General features: G+C 43.3%; 1 protein-coding gene across 1 annotated transcript in view; it reads right to left on the reverse strand.

The window, feature by feature from the left end:
• tox3 (TOX high mobility group box family member 3) overlaps positions 1 to 4,235 on the reverse strand; it is a 116,492-nt gene extending 112,257 nt beyond the window's left edge. The window contains exon 1 of the mRNA XM_078210260.1: positions 3,493 to 4,235. Within this exon, the coding sequence (XP_078066386.1) occupies positions 3,493 to 3,594 (102 nt within the window). The 5' untranslated portion in view covers positions 3,595 to 4,235. The remainder of the gene's footprint in view (positions 1 to 3,492) is intronic.
• Positions 4,236 to 19,279: the final 15,044 nt, after the last annotated feature.

Consider the following 19,279-nt stretch of genomic DNA (forward strand, 5'->3'; position numbering starts at 1 on the left):
AAATCAGGTTCTCAAATCTTCAGTTCTCAACTCTTCGCCAACATAAACCATTTCCTCTTATCTACTCTGTCTGGACCTTTTGTGTTTTTGAACACCATTATGAAATTTCCTCTGTCTTCTCAAAGAAGAACAGCCTGAGCTTCTCCAATCTATGTATGTAACAGAGGTCTCTATCCCTGAAACCATTCTCATATTTGTTCTGCACCCTCTCTCTGGCCTTCAGACTTTTCTTAAAGTATAATGCCCACAATCAGACATAAGACTACAGTTGCTGCCAAACCAGTGTTTTGAAGCATATTATAACCTCCTTGCTTTTGCACACTTATGCCTGTATCTATAGAGGCCCAGGATCTCATATGTCTTTATAACCACTTTCTCAACCTTTCCTGCCACCTTCAACAATTTGTAAACATTAGTGCCCGGGTCTCTTTGCTCCTTCACCCCCTTTAGAACTGTACCCTTTACTTTATATTGTCTCCCAAGTTCTTCCTACCAGAATTGCAAAAGTCCTTTATTTTGTAATTCTGTAATAAATTGCATCTGTCATGTGCCTTCCCATTCCATCGGCCTGTCAATGTCTTCTTGAAGTCTCTCAATATTTTCCAAGTTTTGTGACATCTGCAAATTTTGAAATGCAAGATAAAAGCCAAAATCTACTCCTTTGTTGCCGATTTCTGAAAGACAGAAACATTCAACTACCAAAATGCCATGGTCCCTTGCACAGAACAAACAACTGATCTCATTGCCAAGACTCCATTATTTTCTTGAAGGAGCAGTGCATTCAAATTGAACCTCAGTCTGTGCAGAGGATCTGAAATTTGAATCACGTGAATCAATTAATTATCAGAACATACTTTGAATTTCAAATCTAAAACACATAACCATTTGAAAAGTTATTTGCATAACTATTTGCATAACACGTAACTATTCACAATATAACTTTTATGTTCTGTACCAAAACAGACTTCCATTCACTACTGCTATACTGCTTTTTCTCCTGTATTAATCCTTCCTACAAGCATTTCTTAAAACTCTCAAAACCACAGCTGGAAGATTCCGGTTAATATCTTTTGGTGAATTCATTTACTGTGTGAAATGTTTTTGCACGTATAAGTAAGAGGCATTGAACAGCTGAGTCATGTTCAACAAATCATTGCTTTGGGCTAGAGAGAGTGTGCTGGCCCACCGCCTGTCAGCATAAACAAATCAACTTCATGACAGCGGTTTTTACCTTTAAGCACTGGGGATATCATAGTGATGTTTTGGAGGTAATAACTGGAGAACTTAGCTGACTTGTACCAAAGAGGAACAGTCTCTAACATGCTAAAAGTTCCAGTTATAAGAAGAGAGTTTCCATAACTTTGGCAGTAGCTTCAGCTTTACTCGAGCATTTCCAGTGAAAATAAAGATCTTTTGAAACCTAAAAATCTGAAGCCAAATATCTTAAAACAACTCTGATTTTAGTTGCCAGTCATCTTCTATTTATAGGTATAAGCATTGTTGAGCAATCCAAAACAAAATCAAACTGTAGAACCGTTTGCAAAAATAGCAATGTTTTTTAGACTATGACAAATTTCTAAACTAATTTTAGAAATGTGTTTAAAATACAGTAACCTTGGGAAATAGATCTTTCCCATGTATTAGAAAAATGTATCATTAACCCGTTTCAAATAATGATCCCCAAAAGATCATGTGAGGTAAGCTGCCACTGTTCAGATCAGATACTGTGTGACACATTGGGAATGTACTAAAAGATGAAAAAAAGTGTTGGAGTCTCAAAATTGGTTCAATAATATCCAATACTCATCTCTTTATGAAGTTATTCAACTGCTTTAATGGAGAATTATTAGTACTGCAGTTTTAAAAAGTTATTCAAAAAGAAACTTTAGAATCAGATTAACTATTTTGCACATCATTGCCTTTTCACGTGTCACCATATAGCACTTTTGACAAAGTTTTGCCACTTGAAACTCAAGGGAAATCAATAATGCACAATATTCAGAAAGTTATTGTAGGTACCCTCAAAAGTTTACACTCCAGAAGAAAAAAGATTCATGAACTCATAATTAAAGACAATTAAAACTGGGAGTAGCATGCACACATTAACCAGCTTTCTAATGAGGTTGGCACTATGAGCAAGCTTTTCCTCAGCAGGGTCACAACTGTATGCTAAATAACACAATGAAGTGGTTCTGCCAGATCACAACAGATCTACAGTAGGGCACAGAAGAACATCTTTGGCATAATAAAAGCATCTTTGATTTGCCAAACTCTATAGGAGTCCACCATACTCTTTACTAAACTAAATGCTAACCATTAGTATTGATGATGTAGTTATCAACAACTACAAAGATCAACAGTGCTGTGTTGACGATATGAAAAAAGGAACTTGTTATATTGATTACGGGAACAGCTTTGTGTCTGCTATGTGAGTAACTTGAAACAATACTTGCTTTGACAGTACAAAAGGTTTACTCTTCTGATACACAGTGCAAGAAAATCAGGAGATAATGCTGCCATGGCATGCATGAAAGCAGGAAGAGACAGAGAGAAAAACAAAACTTTCTCACAGTAATTAGTCAATAATTAGGCGTGATGTCCCTTAAGCCTACAGCAGTAAATGATTGAGCAATGTGTTACTCAAGCATCCAGTAAACAAGTAATAAAGTCAAATACAGGAGCAGCATCGAGACAAGGAGAGCATGTTACCAGCACAATGATATAGTACATTCTATAGCACATCAGATCATTTCAAATGGTCGTGTAGCAGAGTTTTAAATTTGTAGTTGATAAAACGTTTTTTATACTGCTTGAATCTGCAAAACTCACTGGTATTGTTATTTACATAAACTGTCGTGGAGTCAGCAGTTTTGGGGGTAAAAAGTTTTATTCCCAATGATTCTGGTTAGGATTTGAAGTAAATAGTGCAAATTAACATTCAATGAGAATTCAGATCACAATTTGTTTTAAGATTTTGTTCAGTGAGTGATCACAGTCAAAATGACACAGCTAATAAAAATATTCAAGAGTGAATGGTTTAATTTTAGTTTGGATCTTCAAATAAATAATGCACATCAAAATAAATGTTCTGGCACTGTTCAGTGTGCATTCACAGATGACAGGACAACATATTGCAAACAACACTCCTGTAATCTCTATGAGTCCAAATATGGCCTATTCTTCAAAAGATGGTTAGCAATCAGTTTTCTGGCTCACTGATTATGCTGCCAATCCCATCAGTGTTTCTATTGATTTCAAAAATCTGAAAAGGCGAATAATGATTAGGCCACTTGCAGTTAGTTCCTGATGGCAGATAATGCATTTAAAATCATAAAAGCAAAAAAAAATGCCAGAGTCACTCCCAATAAATAAAACATAAACAGTCAGCGCATACACTGGCAATAATTTAATACTAGATAATTCAATCAGCCTTTTCCTTACAGAGTATGAAGAGTAACAAATGGCACAATGAAGATAAAGAAATGTTTTCACCTTGTTGTAGCTGTAGTAGCCCAAGCATTGGGAAAGGTCCAGGTTGGAAGGATCTCCAGGAATAGTGTTGCCAGCAGCAGCTGGATAAAAACGTACATCCATGGTGTGTTTTTTTTTAAATAGAGCAACCCTTGGTAATGAACCACTTTTGAGTATTATGGGTTTCTCTTTTTTTACATCCACTTAGTGCTAACTTAATTGAGGATAAGTAATGCACAGAAGTAACCCTGGGGATTGTGTATAAAGTGGTTTAAATCTCGTTTAGAAAAAGGTAAGAGAGGTACATGTATTTCCTGTGTTCCTTGGGTCTGTGGTGACCTGCCCAGTGCTGAGCTTCAGTATTTGTCCATGCTTCAAGAGCAGCTGTTGTACACAAAGAAGCCACGCGACCAGCACTGATAAGCTGATGCTTTCCAGCCTTACCCAAAGCAGATTCTGATCTGGGGTGCTGATAAAGACTGGAACAGCAACTGGGTCCCTTGAAGAAGACGGAGGAGGGTCCAAGCTTTTTTTTTCTCTCCTCTCTGTTAACTCTTTAAAATAGTACTTTCAATCCGTCCATATCTACTTCACTCACACACGCACAGCCAAGCTGGGCTTATATATATTTTAAAAAAACAGTCCTTGTAGAATTTCAAGCCAGGGGTTACTAACAGGAGTTCTATCTTCCAGCCAACGGTCACAGCTTAAAAGCGCTGAAGAGCTCTGAAGCTGCTACTGGCACAGTGCTCCCTGAGAATAATGCACAAGTAAAAACCTCTGAAAGGCAGTGTAGAAAGCTTCATAATGAACCACTCCCAGTAATGCTCACCACTCCCACCAGCTGCAGCTGCCACTACACACACACAACACACACAACACACACATACAGAGGTTCAATACACACCTACCAAACATTACTTTGTCTCTCCCAGTCTATACTAAAAAAAAAACACCCCAGTTTACTTCTGGACAGACTCTCCTTCCCAATCCAGCCCATCGGAACTTCATTTCACATAAGTCTTATTTTCTTTTGAAAAAAATCAAACGACGGCAGAAATTCAGGATGTAACATGGACAAATACACCTGTAATAGATCGCACCCATTTATATGTGAGTGGGTCATTGTGAACAGTTACGGAATATTCACAGCTCCTGTCAAACCTTGCCATCAGGGTTAATTCCCGAGCACTCACAAACCCCGGTGAGTGAGTGTGTGCAAGCAAACTGCGAAAAACCCAGTGAAAACAATCAATTAAACTCGAGTCCTTGTTGAATTAAACGAAGAGAATCAGATCACAGGCAACCCACCCACACACAGCGTGTAGGTCTGTATGTTTTTTAAAGTTGGATCTTTTAATGATTCCCATTGAAATGGAAAATTTTCGGCGCTCCAGGCAGATGAATGAAAACTGATTCAGCTTACAGCTCGTTTGCAAATTGATGCTGCACTGCTGCTCCTAAGTTTGGTCATTTCAAAATTCCTCTTTTTTTGAATGCTTTCGTCAAAAAAAATGATTGGCTGCAGTTCTTGGTCCCCACTCCAATTAAGGCCGTTCCTGGAACAGTTCTTTCCTTGAAATTTTAACCACCTGTCCAGTGGGTATATTCTGTGTACGATCCATGTAATTAAGCAAGAACAAATGAAAATAAATGACTATGTTCCTCACCCCTTGAAGTGGCTTTGCAAAATGAATGTTGTGTATCTTGACCCCCGTGGCCTATGGGAGGGAATCACCCCAGGCCTCTGAATGCATCTTACAAAAGCTCAACCCTCAATCTATTTTGTATAATTTACATCTAGATTAGATGAGAAAAGAATAGGTACTTAGACAGTATATGCCCAATCACATGTTCACCGTCAAAAACATCAAAACTGCTCCCCCCCCCCGCCTCCACCGTCTGCATGGATAAGATTAATCATTAGAGAAAATACTCCACTTCTAAAATATTTGTTCACATGGAGGGTGTCACGGTGGCACAGTGGTTAGCACTGCTGCCTCACAGCGCCAGGGACCTGGGTTCAATTCCAGCCTTGGGTGACTGTCTGTGTTGAGTTTGCACGTTCTCCCCGTGTCTGCGTGGGTTTCCTCTGGGTGCTCCGGTTTCCTCCCACAGTCCAAAGGTGTGCGGGTTAGGTGGATTGCCCATGCTAAATTGCCCCTTGGTGTGGCAGGACATGTAGGTTAGGGGGATTAGTGTGTAAATATGTGGGGTTATGGGGATGGGCCTGGGTAGGATGCTTTGTAGGAGCGTTGGTGCAGACATGATGGGCCGAATGGCCTCCTTCTGCACTGTAGGGATTCTATGATGACTATTAGCTCCCGCTGTGACATAATGTAGTCGAGTGAGATTTTGAAATTATTAATGAAAATTCAAAAATATGTTTTCTTCATGTGTTTGACAAAACGTTTTCTGATCAGGAGAGAAAGTGAGATGAAAGAACAGTTCTTTATTTTCACACAATGTATTTTGTGGTTACCATCCCTCCTGGATTGGCTGGGATTCTCCTGGAACTGAGGGTCGACTTCCGCAATGTACTGCTACTAACTCATGAGACAAGCGCTGAAGCTGATTTTATGGAGGCCTCATACCTCTGTAGTCCACAGCTGCACTCAGCACACTTATAGGTAGGTAAATCCCAGGTCCACCAACAGTTGCTTAGCATTCAGCCAGCCACTTGGAGTTACCTCTGTACTGTGAGCTCACACTGTTCCAATAGTAAACAAACACCTCTTCCTATACAACGCCATGCTCAAGTTGAAAATAGATTTGACAAAGCTTCATCTAAACATTTCATCAATGGAGAAATTAATGTCATGTGGCATATCTGTAACATAAACAGGATCATTAATATTGCTTCTGTAATAAGTTCAATAGACATAAACACATACATCAGATACATATACAGACACAGGTTCTCCATTGAAGACTCACGGGTTTCTGAATTATTCATAAACAAGATGTACTGTTCAGATTCTCCTGCCGATGTTTTGCTTAAATCCAAGCTGTCGGCCAAGAGAAGGAGAAAAACATAAACTTTAAGAATTGGAGTGATGCAGTCAGAACCCCTGAGGGCTTCAACACATTGTAGCATTAATGCAATATGTGCCCAAAGCCTTGTTCTTTTCAAGTGAAAGGGGCTGAACAACAGGCTCTGCTCCAATTTTACTTTCTCTGCCCTGCAGGCTGTGTCTGGTATTGGGAAAAGGCCAAGAATGAGAATGGGTGGAGGGAATATTGTAAGCTTTGTTCTGGTGTGTATTGGTACACTTCCCAATGGACATCAGCAGCAACAATGTGCATTTACAGAGCTTCGTAATGCAGTGAAAACCTCTCACAGTCCTTTGCAGTAGAGGCAGGATTCTTCAATACTGGTAGAATTAGGAGAGATAAGGGAAACTATAACATATATCTAAAGAGACTCTTTAAGAATATGAGAGAAGAGTAAAGAGATCACAGGTTTCAGGAAGGAGGTCCTGAGAACAGAGCTGAGGTGGCTGAATCCTCTGATGGTACAGCAGAAGATAGAGGGGGGGAGGTAGCAAGGATAGGGAAGGAGTAGTTAGAAGTGCACAGGAGGCCATACCTAGAGAATTGAAGACCATAGTCATAACTGCAAAGATTTGATGTTTTTTAATTTGATTTATTATTGTCACATGTATTAGCATACAGTGAAAAGTATTGTTTCTTGCACGCTATACAGACAAAGCATACCGTACATAGAGAAGGAAATGAGAGAGTGCAGTGTAGTGTTACAGTCATAGCTAGGGTGTAGAGAAAGACCAACTGAATGCGAGGTAAGTCCATTCAAAAGTCTGATGCCAGCAGGGAAGAAGCTGTTCTTGAGTTGGTTGGTACGTGACTTCAGACTTTTGTATCTTTTTCCCAATGGAAGAAGGTGGAAGAGAGTATGTCCGGGGTGCGTGGGGTCCTTAATTATGCTGGCTGCTTTGCTGAGACAGCGGGAAATATAGACAGATTCAATGGGCGGGAGGCTGGTTTGCATGATAGATTGGGCTACATTCACGACCTTTTGTAGTATCTTGCGGTCTTGGGCAGAGCAGCAGCCATACCAAGCTGGAAGAGGTTGCAGAGGTAAATGGGATGAGGCAGTGGAGAAAATTATAAAATGAGCTTGTGGATTTTGAACTTAGCACATAACATCCAACCTTAATTTTATGTGCGATGGCAGATAGAGTACAAGAGAGAAAAGAAAGGAAAAAGGGATAATGTTACCCCTGCCAAAGGCTGATCAAACTTTGACCAACACTGCAGTTTACCTTATAGTTTTTAAAGATACAGTTAGCAGTCAGGAGTGGAAACCCTGGCAGATGGGCATAGACCTATCTTTACTTGCGATGAGCCAACACAACACAGAACCAAGATCACAGTTTTGAGCTGACTTTGTTTGAATGCATATTTATGCCCATCATAGGTTGCTGACCCCTGCGGAATACTGGGAGTCTCCTGGAATAGGGCATGAAACTCCTAAAGACAGCTGATAAGGATCCTGGAGAACCTCACTCAATACATTTCCCCATCTCCCCCTGTCTGTTTTGTGACCCCTCCAATTGGCATCACAGAGACTGGCTCACTGCTCACTGCCCCATCATCACTAAGAAGGGGCACTTACTTAGCAGGGAGTGGCAATGAGACAGGCAGATGGAGAAAAAGCCAGGAAAGGGAGAGAGGAATGGAATGGAGAGGAGTGGGTCTGAATTGGAAAAAGTGATCACGGACTGATTGGGGAGGGAATTGAGGCACAATGTAGAATTAGTCACCCGAGCAGCGGAGGAAGGAGGCTCAGTGGATTGGGGCTGAGGGCAGATGGAGAGAGTCACGGTGGGCAGGGGAGAATGGGAGAAAGGGGATATGGGGCCCAACCTGTAGAACTGGAAGCAGCAGAGACAACGTGGTGAGTGGGAATAGCACCAAGAAATGAGCAGCTAGTAAAGGCCAGAGTAAAAGCTGAAAGAAAGTTTGTATGTAGTGGTGGAGGCAGTTGGAACTTGTGGGAGGGAAGGCAGATATTGTGCGGTGGATAGGTCAGCTGGCCAATCACCACATGGGGTGTTTAAAAGTTAGGTTTGGGGTCCCAGGAGAAGCACTGGAAATTCCAACAATTCTGGCCTGCAGGAGGTTAAAAACAGACAAGTTAAAACAGGGGCATGCAGCCTCTTTGAATGGTGTTAATAACCCACTGATCTTCTGAGAGAGCATTGATTGTCTAAAGCCAGAAGTGGCTGGGTTGGAGCCTTGTTTCACATTTGAAAATTCTTTAGCCCCCTGTCTCTCCATTTACTTAGCTCCTTTCACAAATTCAACCAATTAGATTGAAGTAATGTGACTTGCAAAACCACAAGAAGAGATAATCAACTACAGGGAAGCCAACCTTTAAAAGGTAGCCACAATGATATTTGAAGGTATGGCTGGAACTTTACTAACTCACCCGCCCAGAATCGAAGTGGGCGAGGGTCCGACAATGGAAATCTCCATTGACCTCGGGTGGGAATTTCTGGCTTCACTCGAGCAAAGCCATAAAATCCCACCCATAGAGTGATCAGATGCCTTGTGATCACACATCACATTGGTAACCCTACCTCTGCTTTGTGTTCACCAAAAATTTAATTAAACATTTACCTTCAGCAGGGCCCTGCTGGAGGTTGTCATGTGACCAAATATCAATGATCAAATATCACATGATCAAGCCCTCAGAATTGCATCCAGCCAGAGTTTGTAACTCTGATTCCAATGTAAAGAACACATTGCACCATTTGTTCATAAATAATTTTAAAACCAAACAAAGAGGTTTTTTTTATGAAGACAATGCACTTAATTTGCATTTTTTAAAATACTTTTCCAATTCAATCAAATCAAATCAAATCCAATTCAGAGTCTCAACAAGTTGAGACATTTCAGATCCAGGCTGACAAGACAGGGCGAGCGACCAAAGCACCCTGTCTTGGGCCTGATCTACATGAGCCAAGCTGATTGGAGAAGGGGGAGGTTCCTCCTCCAAGACTTGAGCTCATTTGCATCTTAGCCAAAAGGCTGAGATGCCGCTTTAAAAAATTGCTTCATATGAAACATATGAAGCTTCAGTGTAACCTAATGACCTCAACCAAGTGCGGCCGACCATGGGCTGCCGACCATACTACACTTGATCTTAGCCAAAAGGCCGAAGTGCATATTGCTTGAGGAAAAATGTGGTTTACATTGCTGGGATTATCTGTAAATAACAGTGAAGATGGAACCAGAAGAGTAAGAATCTGCTTCATGGTGACAAAACAACATTCACGGCGACCACTTAAACCAACTCCCCTGTCTCTTTCGGATGGTCACCTATTCATTAATTTCCCTATTCATCAACTTATGTGGTGACAAACTTCTGAAACATATGGCTCATGAACCTTATGCAAAATGGACCATTTAAATTCAGCATTTCTCGGCTCAGAAAGCATAGTGAGCTGATCTTTGAGCAACACAACCTTCCAACACTTCAGGTGGACCCTTCGTGAATATCTGCGGACCCACCTCACGCATATCATACACAAATTCCAAATAATTTTTAATATTTGCTGTTGCTGTACATGCAAACACAAAAGTATAAAGACAACCTTCCATGACCGCAGAACATCCCAAAGTGCCGTATGGCTCATGAAGTACTCTTGAAGTTTATTTTCTCAACTAATTCAGGGAACACAGCAGACAATTTACACAAAACAAGCTCTCATAAACAGCAATGTAATAAAAACGAGATGGGGATTGGGGTGTGGGGTGATATATTAGCATGAATAGAGGACTGGCTAACTCAAAGGACAGTAAGAGTTTTAACAACACCAGGTTAAAGTCCAACAGGTTTATTTGCTACCAAATAAACCTGTGGGACTTTAATCTGGTGTTGTTAAAACTCTTACTGTGTTTACCCCAGTCCAACGCCGGCATCTCCACATCATAACTCAAAGGAAACAGAGAGAAAGCAAAAATGGGTCATTTTCAGGTTGGCAAATTGTAATTAGTGGAGTGCCGCAGGAAGAGGAAGTACAGCAAAGGTTTACCAGGCTGATTCCTGGGATGGCAGGTCTGTCAAATGAGGAGAGACTAAGTCGGTTAGGATTATATTCACTGGAGTTATGAAGAGTGAGGGGGATCTCATAGAAACTTACAAAATTCTAACAGGTTTAGAGATAGGATAGATTCAGAAAGAATGTTCCCGATGGTGGGGGAGTCCAGAACTAGAACATAGAACATAGAAAAGCTACAGCACAAACAGGCCCTTTGGCCCACAAGTTGCGCCGAACATGTCCCTACCTACTAGGCTTACCTATAACCCTCTATCTTACTAACTTCCATGAACTTATCCAAAAGTCTCTTAAAAGACCCTATCGAATCCGCCTACACCACCACTACCGGCAGCCGATTCCACGCACCCACAACCCTCTGAGTGAAAAACTTACTCCTAACATCTCCTCTGTACCTACTCCCCAGCACCCTAAACCTGTGACCTCTTGTGGCAACCATTTCAGCCCTGGGTAAAAGCCTCTGAGGATCCACTCTATCAATACCTCTCAACATCTTATACATCTCTATCAGGTCACCTTTCATCCTTCGCTTCTCCAAGGAGAAAAGACCTAGCTCTCTCAACCTATCCTCATAAGGCATGCCACCTAATCCAGGCAACATCCTTGTAAATCTCCTCTGCACCCTTTCTATGGCTTCCACATCCTTTCTGTAATGAGGCGACCAGAACTGGGCACAGTACTCCAGGTGGGGTCTGACCAGGGTCCTATACAGCTGCAGCATTATCTCCCGATTTCTAAACTCAATTCCTCTATTGATGAAGACCAGTATTCCATACGCCTTCTTAACCACAGCCTCTACCTGCGACGCTGCTTTGAGCGTCCTATGAACCCGGACCCCAAGATCCTTCTGATCTTCCACACTGCCAAGCGTCTTACCCTTAATATTATATTCTTTCATCCTATTCGACCTGCCAAAATGAACCACCACACACTTATCTGGGTTGAAGTCCATCTGCCACTTCTCCGCCCAGTCTTGCATCTTATCTATGTCTCGTTGCAACTGCTGACATCCCTCTACACTATCCACAACACTACCAACCTTTATGTCATCAGCAAACTTGCCAACCCATCCTTCCACTTCCTCATCCAGGTCATTTATAAAAATCACAAAGAGCAAGGGTCCCAGAACAGATCCCTGGGGCACTTCACTGGTGACTGACCTCCATGCTGAAAACGACCCATCTACAAACACTCTTTGCCTTCTGTGGGCAAACCAGTTCTGAATCCACAAGGCAATGTCCCCTTGTATCCCATGCCCCTTCACTTTCTCAATAAGCCTTGCATGGGGCACCTTATCAAACGCCTTGCTGAAATCCATATAAACTACATCTACCGCTCTTCCCTCGTCTATGTGTCTCGTTACATCTTCAAAAAATTCAATTAGGCTCGTAAGGCATGATCTGCCTTGGACAAAGCCATGCTGGCTATTTCTGATCATACTATTCCTCTCCAGATGTTCATAAATCCTGCCTCTCAGGATCTTCTCCATCAACTTACCAACCACTGAGGTTAGGCTCACTGGTCTATAATTTCCCAGGCTATCTCTTCTCCCTTTCTTGAATAACGGAACCACATCCGCAATCCTCCAATCCTCCGGAACCTCTCCTATCTCCATTGATGACACAAAGATCATCGGCAGAGGCTCAGCAATCTCTTCCCTCGCCTCCCACAGTAACCTGGGGTACATCCCATCTGGTCCCGGCGATTTATCTAACTTGATGCTTTTCAAAAGCTCCAACATATCCTCTTTCCTAATGTCCACATGCTCAATCTTCTCAGTCCACTGCAAGTCTGCACTGCAACTACCAAGATCCTTTTCCACTGTGAATACTGAAGTAAAGTATTCATTAAGTACCTCTGCTATTTCTACCGGTTCTATACAGACTTTCCCACCATCACATTTGATAGGTCCTACTCCTTCACATCTTATCTTCTTGCTCTTAACATGCTTGTAGAATGCCTTGGGGTTTTCCTTTATCCTGTCTGCCAAGGCCTTCTCATGACTCCTACTTGCTCTTTTAATTTCCCGCTTAAGTTCCTTCCTACTGGTCGTATACTCTTCTAGATTTCTAACATTACCTAGCTCCCTGAACCTTTTGTAGGCTTTTCTTCTTGACTAAATTCATTACAGCTTTCATGCACCATGGTTCCTGTTACCGACCATAACTCTTCTGTCTCTTTGGAACGTTGCTGTGCAGTGCTCCAGACAAATTTTCCTTGAAAATTTGCCACATTTCTTCTGTACATTTCCCTGAGAAAACCTCCTTCCAATTGATGCCTCTAATTTCCTGCCAAATAGCCTCATAATTGCCCTTACTCCAAATAAACACTTTCCTAGCTTGACTGATCCTATCTCTCTCCAATGCTAATGTAAAGGAGATAGAGTTATGATCACTATCCCCAAAATGCTCTCCCACTGAGAGATCTGACACCTGCCCAGGTTCATTCCCTAATACCAAATCAAGTACAGCCTCTCCTCTTGTAGACTTATCCACATACTGTGTCAGAAAGCCCTTCTGAACACACCTAACAAACTCCTCCCCATCTAAACCCCTTACCCTAGGGATATTCCAATCGATATTTGGGAAATTAAAATCTCCCATCACAACCACTCTGTTATTATCACATCTCGTGATGTGGTAATCTTCTCCATCAACTTACCAACCACTGAGGTTAGGCTCACTGGTCTATAATTTCTCAGGCTATCTCTTCTCCCTTTCTTGAATAACGGAACCACATCCGCAATCCTCCAATCCTCCGGAACCTCTCCCGTCTCCATTGATGACGCAAAGATCATCGCCAGAGGCTCAGCAATCTCTTCCCTCGCCTCCCACAGTAACCTGGGGTACATCCCATCCAGTCCCGCCTCGCCAGGATTTGCTTCCCAATCTGCTCCTCCACATCCCTGCTACTATTGGGCAGCCTATAGAAAACACCCAGTAAAGTTATTGACCCCTTCCTGTTGCGAACCTCCACCCACAGAGATTCCGTAGACAATCCCTCTGTGGCGTCCATCTTTTCTACAGCCGTGACACTATCCCTGATCAACAGTGCCACTCCCCCACCTCTTTTGCCTCCTTCCCTGTCCCTCCTGAAACATCTAAAACCCAGCACTTGAAGTATCCAGCCCTGTCCCTGAGATAACCAAGTCTCTGTAATGGCCACCACATCACACTTCCAAGTAGTGACCCACGTTCTAAGCTCATCCATTTTGTTCACTACACTCCTTGCATTAAAATAAACACATCTCAACCCTTCGGTCTGAGTGCTCCCCTTCTCTGTCACCTGCGTATCCTCCCTCTCACACTGTCTACAAGCCCTTTTTATTTTTAAGCTAACCTCCTCTCTCCTAGTCACCTCATTTTGATTCCCACCCTCCAACCATTCTAGTTTAAACACTCCCCAGTAGCCTTAGCAAACCTTCCCGCCAGGATATTGGTCCCCCTGGGATTTAAGTGAAACTCGTCCTTTTTGTACAGGTCGCACCTGCCCCTAAAGAGGTCCCAATGATCCAGGAACCTGAATCCCTGACCCCTGCTCCAATCCCTCAGCCATGCATTTATCCTCCACCTTATTCCGTTCCTTCCCTCACTGTCTCGTGGCACAGGCAGCAATCCCAAGATTACTACCTTTGCGTTCCTTCTTCTTAACCCCCTACCTAACTTCCTATATTCTTCTTTCATAACCCCTTCCCCTTTCCTGCCTATGTCAGTGGTACCAGTATGCACCACGACCTCTGGCTCCTCTCCCTCCCACTTCGGGATTTCTTGAATACGGTCAGAAACATCTCTGATCCCGGCACCAGGGAGGCAAACCACCATCCACGTTTCTCGACTTCCTCCACAGAAACGCCTGTCTGACCCCCTCACTGTAGAGTCCCCGATCACCACTGCCTTCCTCCTCCTTTCCTTACCCTTCTGTGCTACAAGGCCGGACTCCGCGCCAGAGGCACGACCACTGCTGCTTCCACCAGGTGGGCTGTCCACCCCAACAGTACTCAAACAAGAGTACTTATTTTTAAGGGGCACAACCACTGGGGTACTCTCTACCACCTGACTTTTCCCTTTCCTGACTGTGACCCACTTGCCTGCTTCTTGTGGCCCCGGTGTGACCACCTGCCTATAACTCCTATCTATCACCTCCTCGTTTTCCCTGACCAGACGAATGTCCTCAAGCTGCAGCTCCAGTTCCCTAACTCGGTCCCTTAGGAGCTGCAGCTCGACGCACCCAGCACAGATATGCACTTCTGGGAGGCTAGGAGACTCCACGACCTCCCACATCCAGCACTGAGAACAGCAAAACTGGCTTCACATTCATAATGCCCCTTTTCCTCAGATTCCACAGGGAAAGAACTAAGATTTAAAAGTTGAAAAACAAAAAAGAACTAGGGGTCATAGTTTAAGGATGAGGGCTAAACCTTTTAGAACTGAGGTGAGGAGAAATTTCTTCACCCAGAAGGTGAAGGTAGGAATTCACTACCACAAAAAGTAGTTGAGGCAAAAACGTCTGATTTCAGGAAGACATTAGGCCTTGGGGCTAAAGGGATCAAGGGATATAGGGGGAAGGGAGGATGAAGGGATATTGAATTTGGTGATCAGCTATGATCAAAATGAATGGTGGAGCAGGCTTGAAGGGCCGAATGGCCTACTACTGCTTCTAGTTTCTATGTTTCTATGAGTCAGTGCTTGAACGTCAGCTATTTTTGATATATGTTCGTGACTTGGATGAAGGGACCAACTGTAATGCAGTGACATTTGCTGACGATACAAAGATAGGCCAGAAAGCAAGTAATATGGAGGATAGAAACATTTTCAAAACAATATACTTGGCTTACATGAGTGGGAACAAAATGGCAGATGCAATATAATGTGGGAAAATATGAGGTTGTCCACTTTGGCAGGAAGAATAGAAAAACAGAATATTAGTTAAATGGAGAGAGCTTGGTATCTTTATACAGTATATGAATCACAAAGAAAATAGCAGGCAAGTACAGCAAGTAATTAGGAAGGCAAATGGAATGTTGATGTTTATTACAAGAGAAATCTTATTACAAATGTGCAGAACACAGGTGAGACTAGAGTATTGTACACAATGTTGGTCTCCTTACTTAAGGAAGGGTATACTTGCATTGGAAACAGTTCAGAGAACATACAAAACATATGAAATAGCAGCAGAAGTAGTCCATTTGACCCCTCGAGCTTGCTCTACCATTTACGCGGCTGATCTGTTTGTGTTGAGTCCCACATTCCTCATTTACCCCCGACAACCTTTGATTACTTTGCCCGACAAGAATCTATCGACCTCTGCCTTAAAATATTCAGTGACTCCACTTCAGCCACCTTCTGAGGCAGGGAGTTGCAGAGAGTTCCAAAGTTGCACAACTCTCAGAGAAAAAAACTCTAATCTCTGTCCTATAAAGAATGATGCCTAATTTTAAAACCGTGCCCACAGGAGGAAACATCATTTCAATGCCCATTTGTCAAAACCATTCAGGATTTAATATACTTTAATCAAGTCTGCTGAAGTCCAGGTCTGAGGCGTTCAAATTGGGTGACCCTGACCTATGCAAGAAATCCAGATACGATCTACGGAGGACCATCAGAGATGCTAAGAGACAGTACCGGACCAAACTAGAGTCTCAGACTAGCTACATGAGCACCCATCGATCGTGGCAAGGTCGACATGACATAATAGGCTACAAGGTGAAGACGAGTAGAATCGGCAACACCAATGCAACCTTCTCCGAAAAGCTCAACGTATTCTGTGCTCATTTTGAGCAGGAGTCAGTGAGCGGACATCATCCGCCCCGACAGCCTCGGTCGAACTGGTATCCAAGGTCACCATCACAGACGCCAGATCGACCTTCTTGAAAGTTAACCCTCGGAAAGCAACTGGCCCAGATGGGGTCCCCGGCTGAACACTTAGATTCTGTGAGTACCAACTGGCAAGGGTGCTCACAGACATCTTTAAACTCTCCTTACTCTGTTCGAAGTTCCTACCTGCTTCAAGAAGATGACCGTCATCCCTGTACCAAAGAAAAGAAGTCAGGCAGCCTGCTTTAATGACTCTGTGGTCCTGACATCCATCATCATGAAGTGCTTTGAAAGGTTAGTCATGGCACACATCAACTCCAGTCTTCCAGATTGCCTGGATCTACTACAGTTCGCCTATTGCTGCAATAGGTCCACAGCGGACGCCATCTTCCTGGCTCTACACTGAACCCTGGAACACCTAGATAACAAGGACACCGATATCAGACTCCCATTTATTGACTACAGCTCAGCCTTCAACGCCATTGTCCCAACAGCACCTCCCTCTGAGACTGGATCTTCAACTTCCTAACCCATAGACTGCAGTCAATAAGTGTAAGTAACGACACCTCCTCAACAATTATCCTCAACACCAGTGCCCCACAAGGCATTGTCCTCAGCCCCTTACTATACCCCTTATACACTTATGATTGTGTGGCCAAATTCTGCTCCAACTTCATTTTCAAGTTTGCTGAAGACAGCACTGTATTGGGTTGGATCTTAAACAACGAGAGACAGAGTACAGGGAAGAGGTACAGAATCTGGTGAAATAGTGCATTGACAACAATCTCTCCATCAATGTCAGTAAAACTAAGGAGATGGTCATCAACTTCAGGAAGCGTAGTGGAGCACGTGCCCTATCTACATTAATGGTGATGAACTGGAAATGTTTGTAGGTGTTTAGATCACCAACAACCTGTCCCGATCTCTTCATGCTGACACTATAGTAAAGAAGGCCCACCAATGCCTCTACTTTCTCAGAAGGCTAAGGAAATTTGACATGTTCACTACGACTCTTAGCAATTTTTATAGATGCACCATAGAAAGCATCCTATCCAGACGTATCTGATGAAGGCTGTAAGAAATTACAAAGGGTTGTGAATGTAGACCAGTTCATCACCAAACCAGCCTCCTCCCCATTGACTCCATCTACACTTCCCGCTGCCTCGGGAAAGCAGCCAGCATAATCAATGACCCCATTCATCCGGGACAGATTTTCTTCCGCCTTCTTCCGTCGGGAAAAAGAAACAAAAATCTGAAACACATACCAACAAACTCAAAAACACCTTCTTCCCTGCTGTCATGAGAATGGTCCTATCATATATTAAGCTGATCTTTCTCTTCACCCTATCTGTAACTGTAACACTATATTCTGCACCTTATCCTTTCCTTCTCCCCTATGTACTCTATGAATGGCATGTTTTGTCTTTATAGTGCGCAAGAAACAATACTTTTCACTGTATCCCAGTACGTGACAATAATAAATCAAATCAAATCAAGTCATACCTCACTCTTCAAAACTCAGTAGAAACAAGATCAGCCTTTGCAACCGAAGACAATCCACTCGTTCCAGATATCAATCTAGCAAACCTCCTCTGAACTGCCTCCAATGTATTTACATTCTTCCTTAAATAAGGAGACCAAAACTACACACAGTGGGAGCGATTCTCCCCAAAAAATTGTAAGTGCCAAATCCACATAAAAACTGGAGGAACTCCCGCTGTTTATTTTCAGTGGGATTTTCAGAATGAATCTTCCACACTCTGAGCACTGCAGTGTGCCCTAGTGAGATTCACACTGAAAATCAGGGGCTGGGCCTATTCTCAAACAAACAAAGAACAAACAAAGAACAAAGAACAATACAGCACAGGAACAGGCCCTTCGGCCCTCCAAGCCCGCGCCGCTCCCCGGTCCAGGATTGAATCCTGAATCCAGGATCCCCGCCCAATTTTCCAGCCTATCTACATACCAATATCCTATCCACCGAGCTGTCCCTCACAGCTACGATGCTTTGTTCATTACAACCTATTAACTTACCCCCACCCCCCCATTCCAGACCATGTGATCTCCAGGGAGAGGCGAAAACCCAGAGTGAAAAACCCCAGGGCCAATATGGGGAAAAAAAATCTGGGAAATTCCTCTCCGACCCCCTGAGGCGATCGAAACGAGTCCAGGAGATCACAATGGCCCCGATCGGAAAATGCTTCCCAACCCTAGTCATTTCCACTTCCACGAACACCATATGAATTCCCTGCCCCCGAGACAGGTTCCCAACTATCCGCAGTCTCACTCTGTACTGGCACCAGCAAGATGATCATAGAATGAAGCCTTGAAACGAGAAACCAGGAACAATTAGCCCGCGCCGCTCCCTGGTCCAAACAAGACCACTCTTTTGTATCCCTCCATTCCCACTCCATTCATATAGCTGTCTAGATAAGTCTTAAACGTTCCCAGTGTGTCCGCCTCCACCACCTTGCCCGGCAACACATTCCAGGCCCCCACGACCCTCTGTGTGAAATATGTCCTTCTGATATCTGTGTTAAACCTCCCCCCCTTCACCTTGAACCTATGACCCCTCGTGAACGTCACCACCGACCCGGGGAAAAGCTTCCCACCGTTCACCCTATCTATGCCTTTCATAATTTTATACACCTCTATTAAGTCTCCCCTCATCCTCCGTCTTTCCAAGGAGAACAACCCCAGTTTCCCCAATCTCTCCTCATAACCAAGCCCCTCCATACCAGGCAACATCCTGGTAAACCTCCTCTGTACTCTCTCCAAAGCCTCCACGTCCTTCTGGTAGTGTGGCGACCAGAACTGGACGCAGTATTCCAAATGCGGCCGAACCAACGTTCTATACATCTGCAACATCAGACCCCAACTTTTATACTCTATGCCCCGTCCTATAAAGGC

Source organism: Mustelus asterias, chromosome 4 (genome assembly GCF_964213995.1).
Source record: "Mustelus asterias chromosome 4, sMusAst1.hap1.1, whole genome shotgun sequence".
In the NCBI taxonomy this organism is placed as follows: domain Eukaryota; kingdom Metazoa; phylum Chordata; class Chondrichthyes; order Carcharhiniformes; family Triakidae; genus Mustelus; species Mustelus asterias.